Genomic DNA, 21357 nt, shown 5'->3' on the forward strand with positions numbered 1-21357 from the left:
ACCTGCTACCAGTCATCATGAGCAGAGGGGTGTGACACTGTCAACCATACGTAGTTGTACCCTTAAGATTTTCAAATTAGATATTCTACTGAATGTCTTCTTGGCCATCGCTGTAGACAATTTGGCTGATGCTGAAAGTCTGAACACTGCTCAGAAAGAGGAAGCTGAAGAAAAGGAAAGGAAAAAGATTGCCAGGTAATCCTGTGTTCACTGAAGTGCTTGCCCAGGGGTACTTGGGGTGCCTGGAAGCCTGGGGAGTCATACATGCTTCCCAAGAGCTCTGGCTCCTTCTTCCTGTTCTGCAGTGATTAGGGTGACCATGTGGTACCAACCACAGAGAAGGAAGTCTTGGCCAGAAGCCAGGCCCTTTAGCTTTTGTTCTCAGAGCAGAGAGTCACACATCTCTGTGCTTAAAGAATCACTGCAGTTAATTTTGGTGTCATAAAATAAATGATGCATTCAATGCTGATTAGCTCCTGGGTGAGAATTTTGGTAAGATGATCTGTGTAATGAATCCATTTCACTGGATGAACAGGAAGATCTGAGTTTGGGTTGTGCTGTGGCTATTAGTGCTTCCGATTGAATTCTGTCCATCATTGACCTGCACTGTTGATTCAGAATCCTGATTAGCATTTTTATACACAGCAATATGGCTATTGTTTCTTTTATCTGTAGAAAAGAAAGCTTGGAAAATAAAAAGAACAAACCAGAAGCCAACCAGACAGCCACCAGTGACAACAAGGTATTTTTTCTAAAATAACCTCTCTTGTTTCAAAGTGCTTCTGTTGGCGTCATCATTAATGAACCATTCATACTGGGAAGGTGTTTTGTGTGTAATATTTGTGTGTGAAAAGTACAGCCAACCACACAGACACTGGGGCTTCTGATTGAGTTAGGCAGGGACTGACTGTTAACCAACATGTCACCCTAGGATTAAAATGATACTCGAGCAGTTGGGCTACTTGTTTTGTTTATTTTGTTTTCAGTTGGAATTGTGTAGTCAGACTTGACCTGTGGTCAAGACCATATTAGCATCTTCTGAGTGGATATTAAAATAAAAGATTTTTAGTAGATGACTATTCCAGGTGGTCTAGGAGACTTTAAGGCCACACCCCCAGGCATCATCCAGCTCAGGACAGCTCTGGAGGTTTCATGATTTGTTGGTTCATTAAATTGGTAAATACTTACTGAGTTACAGTTGTGTGTCAGACAGTAGACTGCCTCTGTGGAGTTCATAGTCTAGTCGAGAAACAGGAATCTAAATGTGGTTATCAAACAGTGCATGTGCCTGCACTGGGACAGCAAAAGGATGAACCCATGGGCAGAGCCGCAAATGGTGCCCACTGACCATGACCTGGGAGGTGGTGTGCCTCTCCTCTGCTCCTAGGTCTTGTGCTGAAGCAAAAACCTCCATCTGCTGTTTCTGCATGAGTGTACACACACACACACACACACACACACACATGCATGCACTCAGAGTCCTCACACACTGGCCCTCTGAAACACACTTAAGTCAGCCTCCCCTTTCTATCAATCTAGGTCACAATTGATGACTATCGGGAGGAGGATGAAGATAAAGACCCTTACCCACCCTGTGATGTGCCAGGTATGTGGGGCAGAGACCACAGATGGACTCAGCCTGGTGAGGTAAGGGTCCCACTGGGCTGCTGAGGCCACCAAAGTCATAGGTCAGTTGCCTTGGAAAGCAGTTAACTCCACTTTTCCCCCAAGGTCATAGAAAGCACAAACGACTCAAATTCCAGGTGCTGGGGAGGGAAGATGTAGGCAGATCAGGATATGTACAGCTTTTGCTAGGGAAATGGGCTGCAGAATTGGAAGCCTAAGGGACTGGCTTGTATGTGACTTGAAGTCCACACAGTTTTTTAAACTGAAGCTGAGTATGGAGGTGTCTGGGAAAGCAGCCAGACTCTGGGAGGATGGCACTGACCATCTTACCTCCTCCTATACCTGTGACCAGGTATAGGACATAGTGCCAGATAGAGGATATCTCTCTCCAATAGCTCTTAGCTACGAACACCAGACCAGATGTGATGCCACCCCCATGCACATGCAGCTGTATTCGGAAGAAGGCAGGTTTTCATTGGTGTAAGCAGTGGATGTTAGGTTTAAGCCACAATTTGATGTGAAATTAAGAACTATAATTCAAATCCACACATAATCCTTCGTGCCTATAAAAATAATGTTCCATTTAAAGTAGGTGAAGAGGAAGAGGAGGAGGAGGAAGATGAGCCTGAGGTTCCTGCTGGTCCTCGTCCTCGAAGAATCTCGGAGTTGAACATGAAGGAGAAAATTGCACCCATCCCTGAAGGAAGCGCTTTCTTCATTCTTAGCAAGACCAACCCGTAAATATCTACTTTCTAGTCTGATTGCTGCCATCTCTCTGTGGTGACTCTCTAAGGTGGTGGGGTTGGAGTAAGGGAAAGTGGATCACAGCCTCCTTCAGAACCTGAGTGCCCCTGGAGTCCTCCTTAACCCTTCTTTCTTGCCTTAACCATGCATTCATCTCTTAAGGGGTTCTTGTTCCCTGAGGGTCCTGGCAGGAGCTTGATTCCCTGCCCCCACTGCACCTACATGGAAATAGTAGTAGGTCAACGTCTGTGCTCACTGAAACATTCTGGTGATGCCCGTGGCTCTCCTGTTGTGTGCACTGGCTACCCCTAGGACACTATCTTTTTTTTTTAATTTTTTTTAATGTGTATGCGTGTATTGCCTGCATGTAGGTAAGTACACCCATGTCGTGCAATGCCCTCAGAGGTCAGAAGAAGCTGTCAGATCCCCTGGGACTGGAGTTATGGACAGTTGTTAGCTGCCAGGTGGGTGCTGGGATTCGAACCCGGGTCTTCTGCAAGAACAACCAGTGTTCTTAACTGCTGAGCCATCTCTCCAGCCCCAAGGACACTTTCTTAACAAGTGGCTATTGTCTTAAGTTGCTTATGGAATGAGAATTTTGTGAGCAGATTCTGCCCAGCATCTTCATCCACAGATCCCATTTAGGTGATCTTTTTTTCTTCCCCTATTGAATTTTATGATATTGCTCATGATGTTTTATAGGCCATAAGTATTTGATTCAGAACTATGATACTGTGCTTAAAATAGCATTTCTCATATTAAAATGATAAAGTGCTCACCAGGAACATGGTAATGAGTCATGGGCAGTGAGAGGAAGAAGTCTATTTACTAGCTGGTTTCTAGGTTTAGATCATCTGGGATTAAGTGAGCTGCCAGGGGGATAGGTAGCTCCTGGAAAGGTTTCCAGAAGAATCGCAGAAGTAGTTCTTGGCTGTCAGACAGGAACATTGTGTAATTCACGGGCCCTGGGGAGACACAGGTGGGAAGTAAGGCATGCTGGAGCCCTTGAAGCATGACCATTTTCATGATTTTTTTTTTTTTTGTCTTTTTGATACAGGGTCTCCCTGTGGCCCCAGCTGTCCTGGAACTCACTATGTAGACCAGGCTGGCCTCGAACTCACAAAGATCTGCCTTCTTCTGCCTCCCAAGTACTGGGATTAAAGGCATGCACCGCCATGCCCGGCTCATGATTGTTTTTTAAAAAAGAATTTATTATTACTGGTGGGGCAGGGACATGTGTGCCATAGTATACATGTGGAGGTCAGAGGACAACATCATAGATTTGGTTTTCTCTTCCCACCTTCTGGGGATTGAACTCAAGTCTTCAGGTTTGCATGGTGAATACTTTACCTTCTGAGTCATCTCCCCCACCCTGATGATCTTTCTGGTGCTTCATTGTTTGGACATCCTTTAAGAAAACAACAATTAGGATTGTGCAGTTTACTGTGTATGTGTGTGTGTGTGTGTGTGTGTGTATGTGTGTGTGTGTGTGTCCATATAAAATTTACTCTGGTTTTGAAAATGAAAAAAAGATTATTTCAAGGGAAAATCCTTTAGTCCAAGTAACAACAGCAACAAACAAAAGAAAAACCCTTTAAATTTGAAAGTTGGGGGCTGGAGTGGTAACCCAGTGGTTAAGAGCACTGGTTGCTCTTGCAGAAGACCTGGACTTAGTTCCCAGCATCTACATGGTAGCTAACAAACATTAGTGACTCCAGTTCCAGGAAGGTCCAATACCTTCTTCTGGCATCCATGGGCATTGCACACATATGGTACATTTACATGCATGTACGCAAAACACTCATACATACAAAATAAAAATTTTATTGAAAGTCACAATATTGAGGATAAAGACAGGAGTTGGAATCCACCCTATGGCACCTCCGGAGCAGTGAGAGGGATTCTGACAGCACCGAGAGCTGTCATGAAAGCCTTGGGTCGGTTGCTAGACCAGCTACTTGCCCTGGTTTAGGGGCCTGCAGGACTCAGTGAACAACCCGTAGCATCCTGCAATGAGATCCTTATAGGTCAAGAAACAGTGTGGTATTTTTGGTTCATCTTCTGAGGAGCACATGCTGTGTGTCAGCTCTCAAATTAAAAATAAGACATTTACAGGTTGGCAAGATGGCTCAGTGGGTAAAGGTGCTTAACGCCAAACCTGATCAGTTCAAGCCTCAGGACTGACGTGGAAAGAGAGAACCAATTCCTGAAAACAGTCCTCTGAACTCCACATGGGCACAATGCCATACAAACATACAAACAAAATAAATAATAAGTGTAATTTTAAATTATTTAAAACTGGGACATTTATGACAAAACCTCCAGATGGCAGGTGATTTCACCAAGTCTCACACATTGAAGGTCATATTTAATACAGCCCGCCTGCAGCCCAAGAAAGGATGTTGCGTTAAAAACTTTGGGCAGATTAAATTTGATAGTTTAATGGAGCAAAGACTGATTCATGAGTCAAGTAGCCCAGAGAGCAGAAGCGGTTCAGGAGCTGAGCTCTACAGTGTGGAGATGGCATCACGGACAGAACGTGGAAGAGAGGGAGAGACAGCTTGTCTGACCACAGCCCCACCTGGGCCTTATCTGAACATGGTCCAATCAGTTAACAGCCTGTGATTCGTGGACCTCAGCCACTTGTTATAAAAGTGTTTTCCCGAGTTAGGCCTTCAGTTAATTTGGGAGTGAAGTTCGGTTGCAGTTGGTTTGGTATGTGGAGACTCAAGATATGAAAACATTGTCAAGCTAATTTTAGCTTCCTTTGGCCCAGTTTCCTTTCTAAGACTGGGATGACAGGCAGTCATGTTTTATGCTGTGGTAGAAAAATTTCATAGGCAGACGGCCCCAGATTGGAAATTTGCCCCTGGTCCTTACTGACTTTGTCACCTTAATGTCATTTTACACCCATATGCCTCAGTTTGCCCATATTTTGAAGGATGGGAACCCCACTTGTAAAGACTGGATGAAATCCCAGTGCAGAGCTACTCCACAAGTTAGGTATAGACTTTATGGAGCAAATGGTGGGTCATGCAGGTCTGCTGGAGTGGGGGACATGAGAGGCCTAGCCTTTGGCTAGCCTCTGCCCTCTCTCTAAGGAGCCCACACCCTGGAAGACCCCAGCAGGCTTGGGCCATTGTCTGGGACCATGTCCATGCAGCACTCTCCCCCACAGGATCCGTGTGGGCTGCCACAAGCTTATTAACCACCACATCTTCACCAACCTCATCCTGGTCTTCATCATGCTGAGCAGCGCTGCCCTTGCCGCTGAGGACCCCATACGCAGCCACTCGTTCCGGAACACTGTAAGCCTCTGAGAGAGGAGAAGTGGGTGGGGCTTCCCCAGGGGTCAGCTTGGCCTTTCTCTGTCAGAGGCCATCCTGGAGAGAAGGCCAGGGGTCCAGGAGGCTGAACTAGAGCAGGCCTCTAGTTCTTCTGGAAGTAGCTCATGTTCCCAGTATATGGTGCCAGAGCTTTTTTATCTGAGCAAATCTGAATGGAGTCATCTACTTTGCAGTTGATTTAGAAGCCTCTGATGTAACTTCTGGTGTCTTCAGGGACCCCTTTGCTCCTTACATTTTTGTCTCCTTCCCTATCAGGGGCTTGATGATGCCTGTTTGGAGATTTAGGCCTGGTAGGTGCATCCTGGTGAGAGAAGGCACAGTTAAGCCCCTATAGGCCATAAGCCCACGAGCTATGACTTAGAGCTGGTGGGGCGAGTTAGATCTTCTGTGGACTTTACATGCAGCTGCTCGGTTGCTCTACCAAGGAGAAACACAGGTCAGAGAGAAGATAAGAGGCTGAGCTGAAGGTCCATCAGAGAGAAAGAGTCTGGGGTCAGGGAGCAACAGTTGGTTATTTTAAGGAAACAGTGCTAAGTTTTCTGTTCATCAATTCACAACTTAGGATGGTGCCATTTATGTTTAAAAGCTCCTTATACCTAAATTAGTTCTTGCCCCTTAGCAGTTCAGCAAACACAACACTGAGGAGACTCCAAAAGCAAGAGAGCTTCAGACAGCTAGGGGCCTCATGGCCATCAGGTCTGGATCCTGAAATGCAGTGCCAGGTACCCACCAACATGCTGCCCAGGAGAGGGAGCAAGTGTGCACAGCTGCCAGGTGTGGCTGCCTCTTTCTGCCTATCAGATTATTAGAGATTTAGGATTAAGATGTATCAACAGACCAGCACTCCCAGCTCTGTCATGATAATCACACCCTCAAACTGTATCCCAGCCCCCCATATCCAGTCACTAGCAAACCTAGCAATGACAAAACAATGCTCTCATGGGAAGATGAAAAACACTTTCCCCTGCAGCACTGGTGGTGTCCCTGTAAAGATACCAAAACTGTCTCACTCCATCCTTATAGATAAGGGCTTTTATTAGAGTCCACAAGGCCATCTCCATCTAGACATTGAATTGAAATAAAGACCTCACTGTAATTCTGTTCCATCATAAAAGATGAGGCAAAAAAAAAAAAAGAAGTTGGAGGAAAATCATGTTCTCTAGACTTAGGAGTTAGTCTAGACAAGGAGCTAATTTCAGTTGGAGTTCCATGTTCTTTTTGTTATAATCTCTTCCCCATGAGTTTATCTCCCTGCAGTATTCCCCCAGTCTTTTTAAACAGATATGCATATGTGTCTGCGTATTGCTTTTACAGCCCTGCAGTGTTTTCTTTGAACATTACGCTGAGTTCTTAGTGAAAAGGAAGTGGAGGCTGAAGAGGAAAGAAGAGCTTTAATCTAAGAACATGAACTGGTCCCTGGGCACCGAGTAGGCATCAGTATGTTTCCTAGCTGCTGGTTACCTTCAGCACTGAAATCCCCTGTGTCCAAGGAAGAATGAGGGAAAGATGGCAGGCCTGAGAGTCCATTGGAAAATACCTTATGCTCCCCAGCTAAGAAACACAATTACACAGACATGTTCTAGCAAATGTTTTAGGTCCAGAAATGGAAACAGTTTGGAAAAGGATTACCCTCTGAAGAGAACACCTCCTCTGAAGAGATCTGGCCAGGAAGCAGAGCTCATCCCTACTAGGAAGGAACCGCAGAGCACACCCCAGTGGTGGCTCCTATACAGGAAACAACACAGCTTTGTGACTCTTGACTAATACCTGATAGGCCTTTTGCCTATGGCTGGCTTCGGGGCCTGAGTGTTACCCCCACCCTGTTCCCAGCAACAACTCTTAAATGAAAAGAGTAAGACTAAACGGTCTATAGAGGCCTTCCAACTCTATCTTTAGTTCTTTCAAAAACAGATAGGGCTGGTAAGATGGCTCAGTGGGTAAGGGTGCTTGCCGCCAAGACTGACAACCTGAATTCAATCCTTGGAACCCACATGGAAGGAGAGAACTGATTCCTGCAAGTTGTCCCCTGACCTCCATACATGCACCATGGCATACACATGCCACAAAGATAGACAGAGACAGATTGAAGAATGTAATAAAACCACAAAGCACCATTGCCTTGAAAATCAGCAACCAGGGTGGCCTTGTCCACAGGTAGTCTTGGTCTCATCTTTCTGGTTGAGGGTATGATGGCCAGCAATTTCCTTGCTGGAGTGGTGAGACTTCTTGGTACTGACCCATTTATCCTGCCTTTGAGTCCCCATTCTGAAAGAAATTGGGAATCCTGGACTAAGAGATTACAAGACTCTGTTGGACAATAGATGGAATTTTTAGGAATGCTGGTAGACTAGCCTAGACTGAAGATTCAAATGCCAGGTTAGCCTGGAGAAAACAGATAGATACATAGCAGGGCAAGAGGAAGACAGTAAGTAAATCATGCCTTATAGCTGAGCCACCCAGCACATTAGGATTGGGCAGGGAGCTTGCTCACTGATTAAAGTGTCCAGAGTCCCAGGGGGCATGTGGAACTTTCCGACTCCACTTGCTGCTATTAACATTTTTTTTAAATTTACATTTTAAACTTCTGTTAATTTTCTGTGGTGCTGGGAGTAAAACCCAGGGCCTTATGAATGCTCAGCAAGTGCACCACCACCAAGGCACGCCCTGACCCCACCACAAGCGTCTTTGTTTACACTTCTTTGCCAATCTGAAGCTCAGCTGGATGACAGAATATTTCATTCAGCCAAAAATGCAGTTGTAAGATGCAAAATGTGTATGATTCATCAGTCACCGGTAGATGTAGTGGACAAGGGAGGGAAGGTTATTAGAAAAGACTTTCAAAAACGAACTCCTGAGGGCTAGGATAGGAGCACGGGAAGCCAGTCATCCTGAGTAGGTGAAAGTTGTGAGGTCCCATCATTCCTCGCTGGTTACAAAGATTGGGTGGAGGTGGGCCCCTTTGAGTACCTCTAGGCTGTCCTGGGAAAGTGGATCTCTACCACAGGTTGGGGTTCTGCCTGTGGGCCTGTAGCTGCCCCAGCTTGTCCAGTGCCTTGTTCTGATGACCATATGTTGTGCCTTCCAGATACTGGGTTACTTTGACTATGCATTCACAGCCATCTTTACTGTTGAGATCCTGTTGAAGGTAACAGCTTTTTCTTCAGTTCTTGCTCCTCTAACGCAGATATTGCAATAATACTTGCCCCACTTTACCTTCCAGGTGCTAGGGTATGCAGACTATGTCTTCACTGGCACGTTTGCATTTGAGATCATTTTGAAGGTAACAGGCTACCCAGCAGTGTGTCTAAGGCCCTGCTCCTGTGTGAAGCACAGAGAAGAAGTGTGAAGTGCTTTGAGCTTCTCTTTATTTTTGTCTTCTGTGATGAAGCTAAACTTTTTCAACCAAAGGATTTTTTTTTTCTGTGACCATTCCAGCTTGGTTTTGCTATTTCTTTTTAACCTTTGAGTGCATGGAAGAGTCACTTAGGCTTTGCATACTAGTTGGAATTATATTTTGCTCTTTAAAAAAAAAAATCCTCTGAGATTTGTTGACTGATAATAGATAAAGCACTATGTGTGAGCTTTCTTCTACTCTCCCTGACATCAAAGTCACAGGAAAAGCACTTGTCCTATGAAGGGACGCTTGTTCCTGGGACTGCGCTGTGGTTTCAATGGCCTCCAATAGTAACTTGCTATTTTCTTGCAATAAGATTTGCAAGATAACTCGAGTTCACTTACGTTGAGATACTTTGTATCTTTAATGGATGGGCTTGCATTTGTAAAAGGAGCACTCTGCAGACAGTGCCACCTGGATGTACTGCCCATTCATGAGCTACCCGGGGGCCATTGCTATATGTGCTCTGTGTCCTCGCTGTGAGGGCCACCCCACGGGAAGCTCCTTCCCAGAGACTCAGAGGTCCGGAGACCCACAGCAGAGGGTAAGAGGCTCCAGAAGTTGGTCCTTCTTGGTTCTTGGGAGAATGTATATGAACAGCCATTGCCTCAGGGAAAGAAACTGAGAAATGATGGGTCTTAATTACACTCATCTTTAAAGCGTTTTGAGGTTTAGGTGTATGCATCACAAGGAAAAAAAATGTATTTTATATTGGGCTACTGGGGAACTTGGGCTCTTCACAAAATCTGCTATTAATAAAACCTCAATTAACATGGCCAGAGAGTGACTTCATTTTTGTCATTGTTAATTTAAAAATGAATTTAAAACCATCTGCCCCAAATGTGTTCAGCCTCTAGTTTCAAATCTTACACAAATTTGAGTTCATTTTTCTGCCTAAATTTATGCAAGTGCATTCGATTTCAGTCCTACATCAGAGCCAAGCAGAGAACTAGTGGCCAGGGCTGATCCCCAAGGCTCCGAGGAAGTCTGTAGCGCAGAACACACAGCAGGGTAGAGGCTGTGCTCTCAGCGGGCCCTGCTGCTACCCCGTGACCTTGCTCTTATCATTGCTGTCTCTTCCTAAAGCTGAATTAAGGAACGATATTTATTTAGTCTATTAGCCTGGTAATTGAAGTTTCCTTTTACTTTTTTTTTTTTAAGTTGTTAAATGAGTATATTTACACTTGGGCTTTGGGGCAAATGAGATCCTGGGTTATTTGGGAGAAAAATGATTGTTTCTTTTTAATTTCTGTAGATTTGCCTCAGTGACTCTTGATTGAGGGGGTGTTGGAAGGCTATTGATTCATTTGATTAAAGTATGAAAATGCCATTTTTAATAATCAAATTCAGTGTAGTATTTCCCAGTGTCTGAGAGACACGTACTTCACTGAGCCTTTACCCCACCCTTTTTGTTGTTGTTTTCACAACAGTGAACTCTATAAGTTTCCCCTCTAGGGAAGTTCCTTACTAAACTATCCCCAACACCCGCAGAAGCCTCACCAGAGCATCCATGTATGTGCTCAGCTGTGCTGGGTATTTAATGTAAGGATGAGACTGGCTGAATTGTGACATCACCCAACAACTTCCATACCACACCTGACACCTGTTGAAGCAGCTAAACTCAGAGGAGCTGTTTGAAATGGGAAAATCATTACAGACAGAGGAGCTGTACTATGGGGCCACCTCAGGCAAAGGATGCTAGTCGGGTGCCTCCTCTAGTTTCCACGAGGAAGGTTTAATGGGAACAGTGTGTGCTCTGTGGATCCCAGAGAGGTCAGGCTCCTGCTGCGTGGGGAAGCTCAGTTGTGTAACAGCGATGACATTTCCATGGCCATATGCAGTCTGTCCTGAGACAGGTCCTTAGAATGTGCTAGGGATCCAGTCATGTTTGGATTCTGTCATTGTGGCAATGAAGTTGAAACGGTCTCTCGAAGTGTGCCTACAGTCAGCTCTCCCTTTGCAGTTGCTCAGCCCTGTTGCTTTACATTTCTGTCTTGTTAATGAAGCCATGCTTCCATCAAGATGTTGTAAAGAGCCTCAGTTTTGTTCGCTTGTTTGACCCTAGAGGGGAAATAAAGAATAAGTGACCCATGCTTCTGTTTACAGATGACAACCTTTGGCGCTTTCCTGCACAAAGGGGCTTTCTGCAGGAACTATTTTAACTTGCTGGACATGCTGGTTGTTGGAGTGTCTCTGGTGTCATTTGGAATTCAGTAAGTATTCATGTGTATGTGTGGACTTGGATGGAAGGATGCCTTACATAGGGAAGCCTAACATACGTCATTCAGACTGGGCACTGCTGGATGGTTACAGCCAGAATAGCTTCGCTTGCTCCGTGCAGAAAGCATGGGTCATTCCTGTTTTCCTGTTTCTCTTTCTCTTTTTGTGCCCACTGCTAGCTTGGGTTTACTGCTCTCTTTGAAGTTGGCTTCCAATAGCAGATGAAAGACTTCTTGACTAGGAGGAAGCAAGCCAGGTTCTTCCCTGACCTGTTTCCAGGCCTGCGAGCATCCTCCCTCAGGATGGCACTTCCCCATCACTGCAGGAGGACTGGGAGCCTCCGTCTCTCAGGACCCCTTCCACTTGGATAGTACAGACTCCCCTGTGCTTGTGGGATATAGCAGCCGCTCTGAACTCTTCTTGTGGCCACTGAACTTTTTTGGCTAGGAGGTGGCTGGGGCTAAAAATCAGAGCTCTAAGACCTTCTGTAACATTTAGGGATTTCCGGTGGGGCCAAACACTGCCTGTTTACCTTCTGCAGTACCTGGAGCAGTGTTTCCAGGTTGCATCCTGTGTGGCCTTGCTTTTCCAAGGGCCTGTGAGCGCCTCTGCTCTGGGGCTGATCATTAGTACCCCCTGTAAACTCATCCGTAAGCTCAAGGTAACTGGAGACACCTGCCTGGACTTGCCTTACTAGTTTACCACCCCCCACCCCGCCACTGCAGCCTGGGGAAGGAAACCCTGAATTTGTTGCTGAACAGAGCATTCAGTCTAGTGTATTCACAACTCCCATCAGCCCCCAGGCTGCCCCTGCCCCACTCCCCTAGCTGTAGTCCTTACACACTTCCTTAGCCAGTATTCCAGCCACACCCGACCACCTGGGGTGCTGTGGCTACATTGTATGCACTGCTCCTGCAGACTGAACCCCTCTCCCCTCTGTCAGCTAACTCTGTTCCTCCTTTGAGACTCACTCCTGGACGCCTCCCTGAGAGGCCTCCTGAGCTGCCTCTAAAGTTGTACTCCCCCTCCTATTTCCCCTTACCTCCAAGAGCAAACAGAATTTACCCCACTGAGGTGCGTGCCACTCAGGGTTGTAACTGCCCATCCCTCCTACCAGATTTAACTCCTTGAAGGTCAGAGAAGTCCAGCACCAAAGCTCTGCGACAGGCCCTCAGACTTAAAAACTTAAGCCTAAAAGTCAAACTCCTACTGTTTACACTGAAAAGAACACAGTAAGTTTGTAATGTCTCTGTAGAGGTCAGCTGTGTGCTTGAGCAGGGCCTTGGTGAGGACTCTTGGGCTCCCTCAGGAGGCAGGAGGCCTGCGTAGTGTGTGTAGGAAGGAACAGATCCTTCTGAAGTCCTGCAGAGGGACCAGCTCAATTCCACATGGACCCATGCAGATTGTGCAGTGGTATTTAAGAAGTCAAGGTCAAGTCAAATAGTTGATCTCAAAGACTCCTGCCTAGCCATAACACACTCCACTTGCTTTCTATTGTTTGCCCTTATTTAGATCCAGTGCCATCTCCGTTGTGAAGATTCTGAGGGTCTTAAGGGTCTTGAGGCCCCTCAGAGCAATCAACAGAGCGAAAGGACTTAAGGTACTGACCCCTCTCCTCTGGTGGGGCTGTCTTGGGTTGGGGATGGCTGTAGTTACTGACCGTTCTGGGCTGGAGCTGAGCTGAGTCCTGATGAGTTTCAAAGTGGGACTTTTCCACCAAGGAAGCCACCTCTGCCAAGTACTATCATTCTAAAAATTATGTTTTTGTGGGGGTTGGAAGGATGGCTCACAAGGCAAGAGCACTTGCTGCACAAGTATTAAGAGCCCAGTTGAGAAATATTGGAGGGGAGAGAGTGGGCGAGGTCTTGATCAAAACACCTTATATGCATGTATGAAATTCTCAATAAAGGTTCTTTGTTTTTTTTTTTTTAAGTTAAAAAAACAAAAAACAAAAAACCTTCCCAGCCTAGGTGCTGCCCTTGGGAACAGGTGCTAACACTTACACAGGCTGATTGGGAGAAGGGGAACTGGGCACGCCCTCCCAGGCCCTACCCTTTCCCCTGACAGTAATCAATTTCTTTAACCCCAAGTCCATCCAACCATCTCTGGCCACATTCCAATCAAAAGGCCTCTGATTACCTGCTTGTGAAAAACACCTTATTTGCAATTATGAAAATTTCAAAAAAGGTTTTTTAAAAAAAAAAAAAAAAAAAAAAAAAAAAAGACCCCAGTCAAATCCCCAGCACCTGTGTAAAAAGCCAGGCATGGTGACACACTCCTGTAACCTCAGTGCTGGCGGGGAGGGGGTGACAGAGAATGGAAGATCGCTGGGGCTTACTGGCAGCTCTCCTAGCTCTAGGTTCAGTGAGAGACCCTGCCTCAAGAGAGTAAGTTAGAGAGTGACAGAGCAGGACATCTGATGTCCCCTCTGTTCTCTTCACATACCTAGGCACGTGGTGCATGGTCATATGCACCCACACATACATGCGTGCATGCTCCACACACATATAGCCACACAGACACACACACACACACACAGAGCCACACATACATATGCACATATGCATATGCACTACAACTTTTTTGTTAATTGGAGATATTTTTCTTTTTGATTAATAATAATCCTTTGTAACTTCTTTACCAATAGTATTTCTTTGTTTTAATTTTTAAATTCATTATAATACAGTTATGCAATAGGCTAGAGGGTTTGCATCTTGCATCTTTCTGGGGTGGGGACCCTGTGGGCCCATGTGAAGATGGTGCTGTGCTCCATAGCACTTCTCTCAATTAAACAAACTTCTTTGGAGGAAGCCAAGGAAATGACAATCAAAAATGCTCCTTGGGGTCAACGAGATGGCTCAGTAAGTTAAGGCATTTGCTGCGGAGCCCAACAACCTGAGTCCAGACCCTGGACCAACATGGTAGAAGGAGAGAACCCATTCCTGCAAGTTGTCTGACCTCCGCATGCATACTGTGGCACGTGCACATGTGCACAGGCTCACAAAAGAAATAAAGAAATGTAATAAAAAATTTTAATGAAGTATTCCCCACATTGACCACAATACACGTGGATCAGAAAACGAGGAAAAGAAAGCACGAAGGGTTGGACATTTCCATCAAAACGCACTTAAACGTAGACGCCCTGGCCTGGTTCTAACTCACCTCATAGCTAAAACAGGAAAGCAAGTGACATCTTTCCATCCTGTCCCTGTTTGCTCCCCAGCACGTTGTCCAGTGCGTCTTCGTGGCCATCCGGACGATCGGCAACATCATGATCGTCACCACCCTGCTCCAGTTCATGTTTGCGTGCATTGGGGTCCAGTTGTTCAAGGTGGGGTGCCCCCTCGCCCAAGGCTGGGGTTGGTTTCTGTAAGCAGGAGCCTGTCTTGACTCTCCATCTGCTTTGTACCCAGGGAAAGTTCTATCGCTGCACAGATGAGGCCAAAAGCAACCCGGAAGAATGCAGGTGGGTCCTGAGAGCAGGCTAGGGAATTTGGAAGAAGAAACAGTAAACCCCAAGGATTCGCTTATGTCAGCATTTCATAAACTTTTATCGGGATAAGAGGCCTGTCTACTCAGTTCCTGCCTAGAAAGATAGCAGTTGGTATCTTTGTTGTTACTTCTTTATTTCTTTTTTTTTAAGCTGAGGTGAAACTCACGTCAGGGGAAACAGTTGTTTTCAGGGCACACTTCAGGGCAGCTGACGCAGTCACATTGTTGTGTTGCCAGCACCTCTGTAGTGCTTTGAAACACTTTTATCATCCCAAAGGAATCAGTAGATGGCTTTGCCTATTTGCTATGGAGATTAATAACTGGGGGAAGGAACCCCGAAATAACAATTACTGAGTGCCCAAGTCCCTCCCCTGACATCCATTTGGATGGTGGTTCCCCAGTTAACACTTGCAGCTCAGTTCCCAGCATTCAGGAGTGAGCTACCCTCTTCCAGAAAACTTTGCAGCTTCTTATTCCAGTTTCTCACACTGTGGCTGTACTTCCATTCACAACCATCCAGCAGAGGACAGACAGCAGAAAGCGTCCACCCCTCATATTCCAAGATGTCCAGTGAATATGGAGTGGTCACCATGGCTTCATTTCCCAGAGCTTAAGACTGTAGCAAGTGTCCCCTACCTTCAGAGATGGAGCTGACCAAGCTCTAGCTGCCTGCTCCAGAATACATTGGTTTGTTCCAGAGATGCCGTCACCCCAGGCTGAGGGGTGCCACGTGGCCCTTGAAGCTGAGCAGTGCAGCCACAGTGTAGGATACTGACCCTTCCCTCTAGCCACTTGTTACAGCAATAATGGGCTTTATCTCTTTGGTTCCTTCCAGAACAGCAATTCCATAAGAAATGGTGTGTGATAACAATTATGGAATTGTTTTGGGAAGAAAATTGAGACTATCATTAGTATGAAGAGGAAATGATTGTTGAAAACTAAAATGCAGATAAACATATACCTGGGACTTTTTTCTCAGAGCTTATGGAATGTTCTGTGACCAAAGTGTTGTTTTTTTTTTCACACATCTTTCAAGCCTCTTTTGTGTGAGCAGTATTTACTGTTTGGTAGTATCCAGTTGCTGACAGACATATACTGGGTCTGAATACACTTTACACTAGTCATTCATGTGACAATCACTTGGGCTGTAGAGCAGATTAAATGTGGAGAAGGCAAGGGAATAATTCAACCTGGGTCATGCTCAGGTGTGTGGCCTGGAGGAGGCTGCATGTGATGTTCTAGGGGTGGGACTTTGGCTGTGGGACTGACCTAATACCATCATCACACATGAAGCCAGGTGACTTATTTCTGCTCCTCTCTAGGGGTCTTTTCATTCTTTACAAGGATGGGGATGTTGACAGTCCTGTGGTCCGTGAGAGGATCTGGCAAAATAGTGATTTTAATTTTGACAACGTCCTCTCTGCTATGATGGCACTCTTCACGGTCTCCACTTTTGAGGGCTGGCCTGCGTGAGTATAAAGAATGTCCAGACTTCCATGAGGCCCTGGCTTGCTCCTCAGGGACTCTGGGCTGAGACTTCCTTCCGGGGGTGGGTTCTACTTTTGTTCTTCACAGTTGCAAGCTTGCCCCATGACTAACTTTGGTCCACTTGTCCTCGCTTCCTGGTCTGCATGGCTTCTCCACCTGATCATGGTACAGGGCCTGGGCAGCATCTCTGGATGTGATTAGGGAGATCCTAAGAGGCATTTGTTGTATAAACTTCTGTTCCTAGCTGTCCTTCTGCCATTTCTAAAGAGGATTTGACATCATCTAACGTGCATCCATTCATTCATTCTGATTGGTGATGAGCACTAATATGTGCCAGGCGTGGACAATTTGCCTTTGAGCTATTTCTTTCATGAAAGGTCTTACACATTCATTCATAATGTATACTTCTGATAAGAGCTCCATGGAAATGCTGTTAGGCATTGTGGAAGAGATAGTCATGGAGACACAGCTCCTCCCTTCAGAGCCCAGAGCTGGCACAAGTATCACATGGTCACACCGGCCAAGAGTTCTGGTATGTCACATCTAGTACACAGTGGGTCTGGACAAATGGCTAGGGTTTGAATGGGTAAGGTAAGACACAAAGACAGAAGATAAAAGGTGAAAGGGGGCGTCTCTGGCACTTGGCTACCCTCCTTCAGATGTCCTATGCCCAGAGGAGCTACTGAAGTGGGTGGGCTGTTCTCACCAGTTGCCAAAGCTCTGGGGTAGCTGTTAGGGTCAGATATTTTAAGAAGCTTCTATGAGATAGTTAAGTGGAACCTGCTCACTAGGAAATTGGTCCTGGGAGAAAAGAGGTATGGAGTAAGAGCTTCACTCTGAAGAGGCACTGTTGTAGTGTCAGGTTGGGACACCGCTTATTATCGAGCCACTGGAGCAGCTGAGGGGACTCAAACCAGCCAGGGGCATGGGATGGCAAGGACCTGGGCTCAGCTCCAGACTCTGCCCCTGAGGACTGTGACCTTGGTGCTTGGATCCCTCCCTGCCCTTGTAGAAAAATGTAGAGGTAAAGGGGAGAATGTGAAGGTATTTGGCACCATGAAGAACTGAATCTGTATCAGAGTAAGGGGTCAGTTGAGATTGGGGCGTTTTATGGTAATGTCCTTCTTAAGACATCTGTCTGACATTGTTTATTTTTCTTAGTTCTTTTGAAATCCTCTGGTCGGATGCTAAGTGTCTGTCATGTGTACACTGTTCTCAGTTCCTCCAGTATGACAACATGCTGTTCTTTATTTCTTTCATCTGTTGATAGAAGGAAACATTAGTGATTATTTGTGAAATCTTTTGACTTTTCAGCCCTCCAAACACTCTCTCAATGACTATATCTGGGTAACCCCTTATCTGGGTGTCAGCTGTCTTGGCCCAAGGATAAAGATGTCTCGGTGACCTGGCTGTGTTCCGAGACGCTGTGGAGAACTCTGGGGATGTGTGGCAAGGCAGCAGATGGAGCTGAGCGGCGTTGGTGGAGTCTCACCTAGTTTTCTTGTTTACTTAGTTTGCTGTATAAAGCCATCGACTCAAATGGAGAGAACATTGGCCCCGTCTACAACTACCGCGTGGAGATCTCCATCTTCTTCATCATCTACATCATCATCGTTGCCTTCTTCATGATGAACATCTTTGTGGGCTTCGTCATCGTCACCTTTCAGGAGCAGGGAGAAAAAGAGTACAAGAACTGTGAGCTGGACAAGAATCAGGTTAAAGTCACACGCCATTTGTGCTTCTGTCCCTTGAGCAAGAACCGTGTATCTTCTCTTTTGATGGCTTTCTCTGTCTCTGTTCAGAGGAAGGTACCTGTCAGGACTCCGGCCCTTTTCAGAGCACAGCCTCACCCAGGTTGAGTCTCTGCAGAGTTAGGTCCCCAGACACAAAGTGGACTGTGACTGGGGAAAGGCATCACCAGGCCTATGGTGAGGAATCAGAGCATACCTAGTCTACCTCCCACAGTCATGGCCAAGTAATGATGGCTCAGACCCTGGCAGGGTGCTGTGATCCAGCACCCAATTTTCCACAGTCCCTATGGAGAGACTTTGATATCTGCTTACAGCAGACTCCCTTCACCTAAGTGCCATTAATGTTTTAGGTAGATCCTTGCTGTTTGTACTTCCAGGGTACAGCCAAAGGGGATAGAGGAGAATCCCTGGCCCTAGACACCAGCAGCATCCCCTCCCTCCAGTAGGGAACACAAGCATTCCCAGAGATTGCCAGATGTCTTCTGGGGAACACAGTTGCTCTTTGCTGAAAAATACTAACTTTGAGGAAGAAGAATTCTCTAACAGCATAGGGAAAGTCAGAAAGTTTGAACTCAGGGCTCAAGTTTTACTGGTATGGACTTTTTATCTACCCCCTTTGTTTTAGTTGATCCAGAGGAAGTAGGGGCCATTGGCTCCCCAACAAGGAAACCAGGAGCCCTGTAAGAGCATAGGGCTGCCTGCACCTGCTCTGTGACATTAAGTGACTCTCTGCCCCTGGGGTCTTGGCCCCTTATCTCTAAATTGAAGACACTGAGGAGTTTCCTCTTAAAGGTTCTTTTGAGCTCTTAGCACAAAGCCAAGGGCTATAGCGTGATGAGGCATTCTGACCCAGGCAGCAGCTGTGGGAAATGTAAGATGTGCTGGCTTGGTTGCTGGAAGAACAGAACTTGGGGTTGTCAGGGTGTCCTTGCAGACCCCACCAGTGAAAATCCAAGGGAAGCCTGGATTTGCCCACCCAAGGAAGAGGAGAGTGAGAGTAAGGTTAGACAAACCAAGCAGGCCTGTTGTACGTGTGTTATCACCTAAAGTCCAGAATAGGCTTGACTCCAGTGTCCTTAGAGTCAGCAAGTGAGATCAGTGTGACATCAAGTCCTGGACACAGAGAGCCTGTCTGAAGCCTCCTGTGCCTAGAGTAAAGACAGAAGAGTGGGGCAAGAATAGGCCTGCAGGGCAGCTGGAGGCTCCCATGGGGGATTAGTCTCTGTCCCCAGAGAAAGTGGAAGGACAGTGGTCTGTTCAGAGTCAGCCTTAGTTCAACCCAGCCATCATTACTAACCATCCCTGGGGATTCTGAGAGCATGTCAGACTCCTGAACTGTGTTTCTCAGACCTGTGAGGTATCTTCTTAAGAATTTATTTGAGTCACCTGGGGAGCCGTTGGTCTTGAGAATTTGAGCTCAGCCTCTCTTGTTCTTGAAGTTGCCATGCCTGTTAGCACCTGGCTTCCTCTCCTGGTGGATAGCACTAGCAGCCCTGAAGTCATGACTTGCAGGCAGAGAGAACAGGCACTGACCAGCTCTGGGTCAAGTCCTTCCTCCTCTGCCTGTAAATACACTGCAGAGCCTCAGCAAAAAGCAGCGAGAGCTCTGTCTGCAAGTCTCTGTCAGTATAGTGACCACTCTACTTTCCTCTGAAGTTGCCATGAGGCATCAAGACAGTGGTGCATGCTAGGTACCCCCAGAGGCTCAGTGGGGCTTTGTTAGGAAGGGTGGTTGCTTACAGTCCCTTCCTGAAGGGCCAGAGTGAGCTCTTGCAGGACACCATGTGCTCACACCCCATGTTCTCCCTTTTCTGCCCCTGCAGCGTCAGTGTGTTGAATACGCCTTGAAAGCACGCCCCTTGCGGAGATACATCCCCAAAAACCCCTACCAGTACAAATTCTGGTACGTGGTGAACTCCTCACCTTTTGAATACATGATGTTCGTCCTCATCATGCTCAACACACTCTGCCTGGCCATGCAGGTAAAAATGGAGATCACCGTGGGGACCAAGTCTGGGCATGCCACACAGCCCCCTACCCTAGGTCCTGAGGACAGGCTCCTGCCTGAGAGGAGAGCTTTGGCTTTCTGATAAGCCTAGGCTGTAGTGTGGTCAGAGTCCCATTCTGGTTGATTGTTGTCATGGTAGACATTTAAGATCACTAGGTTTTTGGAGACTGTGTGTGCAACAGGACAGTAGGTAGTATTCCCATGGGGCCTGTGTGTGGTGTTCAATTTCACATAGATCCTAGCCTGAGAATCCCTGTGGACCAAAGCTCTACCACCACAGAAGCCTCTGCTTCTGTCCTAGTTTCCATCTTTACCAGCTGGTGGCCTTGGGCAACTTATTTGAATTCCCTGCATTATGCTTTCTTTATGGGTAGAATGGGAAATCTACATTTACCTCAAGGAAAAGGATTCTGCTGGGTTATTCACATCTGGAACATTGGTCTGGATCTGTCATAGTAATACCCACTGTTGAAAAGCAAAAGCTGGAGAGATGGCTCAGCATTTGGGAGCACTGGCTGTTCTTGCAGAGGACCCGGGTTCAAGTCCTAGCACCCACATGTCAGCTAACAACCATTCCAGGCCACCCTCTTCTGTCCTCCACAGGCATTGAACGACACAGGCACACTTGTATACATGCATGCAATACATGCATACACATAAAATTAAAAATACAGCCAAAAAAATTTTAATTAAAAAAAGAATAGCAAAACCCAAGACATGTTCCTGTCTTCAAGGGGCTCTCAGTGCAGTGGTGGGAGATCTCCTGCGTCATGGAATACTGATCTGAATTACAGTTACTTCTTGTGACACCACCAAGTCATATTGCAGTATTGACAGTGAGCCTTTTCAGAAGTTACTGTCTAATAGATGTGCCACTAAGCCAGGGAGCAAAGACCAAGATCAACATTCAGATTGACCCAGAGTTGAAGACCTTGAGTAAATCAGACTAACTCTCAGTTCTGTCTAGAAGATAAGTCTATAGTCCATACATACATCTTCAGGCACTGGAGAGATGGCTCAGCGGTTAAGAGCACTGACTGCTCTTGCAGAGGACCCAGGTTCAATTCCCAGCACCCACATGGCAGCTACAAACCATCCTTAACTCCAGTTCCAGGGGAATCCGAAGCCCTATTCTGACCTCCGCGGCATTGCATGGGATGGGTGCACTCACAGACATGCAGGCAGTACACTCATACACATAAAAGTAATAAAATATTTTTTTAAAAAATACTGTATACTGATCTAGGGAAAAGTACCAAGTCGGAACCCCACCTTTAACTGAACATA

At 46.3% G+C, this 21357-nt stretch overlaps 1 protein-coding gene across 2 annotated transcripts in view; it reads left to right on the forward strand.

Moving 5' to 3' along the window:
* Cacna1d (calcium voltage-gated channel subunit alpha1 D) overlaps positions 1–21357 on the forward strand; it is a 357002-nt gene that overhangs the window by 280030 nt on the left and 55615 nt on the right. For both annotated transcript variants that reach the window (XM_008851829.2, XM_008851828.2), the window contains 13 exons: positions 81–195; positions 676–742; positions 1540–1606; positions 2216–2363; positions 5549–5678; positions 8803–8862; positions 11218–11324; positions 12844–12931; positions 14555–14662; positions 14745–14797; positions 16146–16292; positions 17825–18026; positions 19886–20044. In XM_008851829.2, the coding sequence (XP_008850051.1) occupies positions 81–195; positions 676–742; positions 1540–1606; positions 2216–2363; positions 5549–5678; positions 8803–8862; positions 11218–11324; positions 12844–12931; positions 14555–14662; positions 14745–14797; positions 16146–16292; positions 17825–18026; positions 19886–20044 (1451 nt within the window). The remainder of the gene's footprint in view (positions 1–80; positions 196–675; positions 743–1539; positions 1607–2215; positions 2364–5548; positions 5679–8802; positions 8863–11217; positions 11325–12843; positions 12932–14554; positions 14663–14744; positions 14798–16145; positions 16293–17824; positions 18027–19885; positions 20045–21357) is intronic.

Source organism: Nannospalax galili, unplaced genomic scaffold (assembly GCF_000622305.1).
Source record: "Nannospalax galili isolate Female #2095 unplaced genomic scaffold, S.galili_v1.0 scaffold485, whole genome shotgun sequence".
NCBI lineage: Eukaryota > Metazoa > Chordata > Mammalia > Rodentia > Spalacidae > Nannospalax > Nannospalax galili.